This window comes from Calidris pugnax, unplaced genomic scaffold (assembly GCF_001431845.1).
Source record: "Calidris pugnax isolate Ruff unplaced genomic scaffold, ASM143184v1 scaffold388, whole genome shotgun sequence".
Taxonomy (NCBI): Eukaryota; Metazoa; Chordata; class Aves; order Charadriiformes; family Scolopacidae; genus Calidris; species Calidris pugnax.
The window spans coordinates 303,939-305,138 of record NW_015091104.1 but is presented as its reverse complement, the minus strand read 5'-3'; the positions used below and the strand labels follow the sequence as shown (position 1 = coordinate 305,138).

Below are 1,200 nucleotides of genomic sequence, written 5' to 3'. Positions count from 1 at the left end.
GACCCTGCGCTGTGCCCCGCAGACCACCGGCAGTCCTCCCACCACATCCACCACCCCCTCTCCACGCACCTGCCCCCCGACGCCCGGCGCAAGAAGGGGGCCCCCAAGAAGGGCAAGAAGAAGCCCCGCCGCCCCTCGGCCCCCGGGGAGACCCCCACCATCGAGGAGGCCGAAGAGGATGAGGAGGAGGCGGGCGACACCGAGACCGAGCGCTCGGCCGAGGAGCTGCTGCAGCCCCCGCCCCCCGAGGCCGTGCAGGTGAGGGGGGGGCTGCGCCGGACCCCCCCCCCGGCTCTGGGGGGGCTTCCTCACGCGCCCCCGGGTCAGTTCTTCCTGCAGGAGGATGAGGTGCCCGAGCGCCGGGGGGAGGAGCCGGGGACCCCCCCGGCACAGCCCGGACCCCCCCCAGAGCCCCGGGGGTCTGCGTCCCCCAGGGGAGCCCAGGCGGGCAGGTGAGCGGGGCTGGGGGTCCCGGGGGGCAGGCAGCCCCCTCCGGCTGCCCCACGGTGGGCTTGAGGGGAGGGGGGGCGGACAGACGCCTCTGTTGGCCCTGTAACAGAGCTGGGGGGCTGGGCAGACCCCTCCGGCTGCCCCACGGCAGGACTGGGAGGGGGGAGACCCCTCCAGCCACCCCATAACAGGGCTGGGGGGCAGCCATCCCATTCCCCCATGGGAGCCCTTCCAACTGCCCCACAGCAGGACCGGGAGGGTGGGCAGACCCCTCCAGTCACCCCATAACAGGGCTGGGGGGCTGCCCCACGGTGGGGCTGGGGGGTGGGGACCCCTTTGAGCACCCCACGGCGGGGCTGGGGGTCTCAGATGTGGGGCGGTTGCCTCCCCCGCAGCCCCGAGGAGGAGCAGGGGGGTCCGTCGGCGGAGGGGGGCTCCCCCGGTCGCCCCGTGGGCAAGTGCCCGCCGGGGGGGCACCGGAGCTACAACCTGCAGGAGCGGCGGCGCATCGGGAGCATGACGGGCGCCGAGCAGGAGCGGTACCAGAAGGTGCCCACGGACGAGTCGGAGGCGCAGACACTGGCCTCGGCCGACCTGGACTACATGAAAAGTGAGGGGGGGCACCCCGACACCGGGGGGGGACACCCTGTGCCCGGGAGGGGGACACTCCGCCACCGGGGGGGCCGTCGGCGCAGCCGGAGCCGTGCCCCGGGGCCAGCGTGGCCGGGGTTGGGGGGCGCCGCGGTGGGG

At 75.8% G+C, this 1,200-nt stretch overlaps 1 protein-coding gene across 1 annotated transcript in view; it reads left to right on the top strand.

The window, feature by feature from the left end:
* The window catches only part of SLC4A2 (solute carrier family 4 (anion exchanger), member 2), a 21,997-nt gene that overhangs the window by 2,422 nt on the left and 18,375 nt on the right, over positions 1-1,200 (top strand). Inside the window, exons 2-4 of the mRNA XM_014957993.1 lie at positions 23-258; positions 328-452; positions 846-1,171. Coding sequence (XP_014813479.1) covers positions 23-258; positions 328-452; positions 846-1,171 — 687 coding nt within the window. The remainder of the gene's footprint in view (positions 1-22; positions 259-327; positions 453-845; positions 1,172-1,200) is intronic.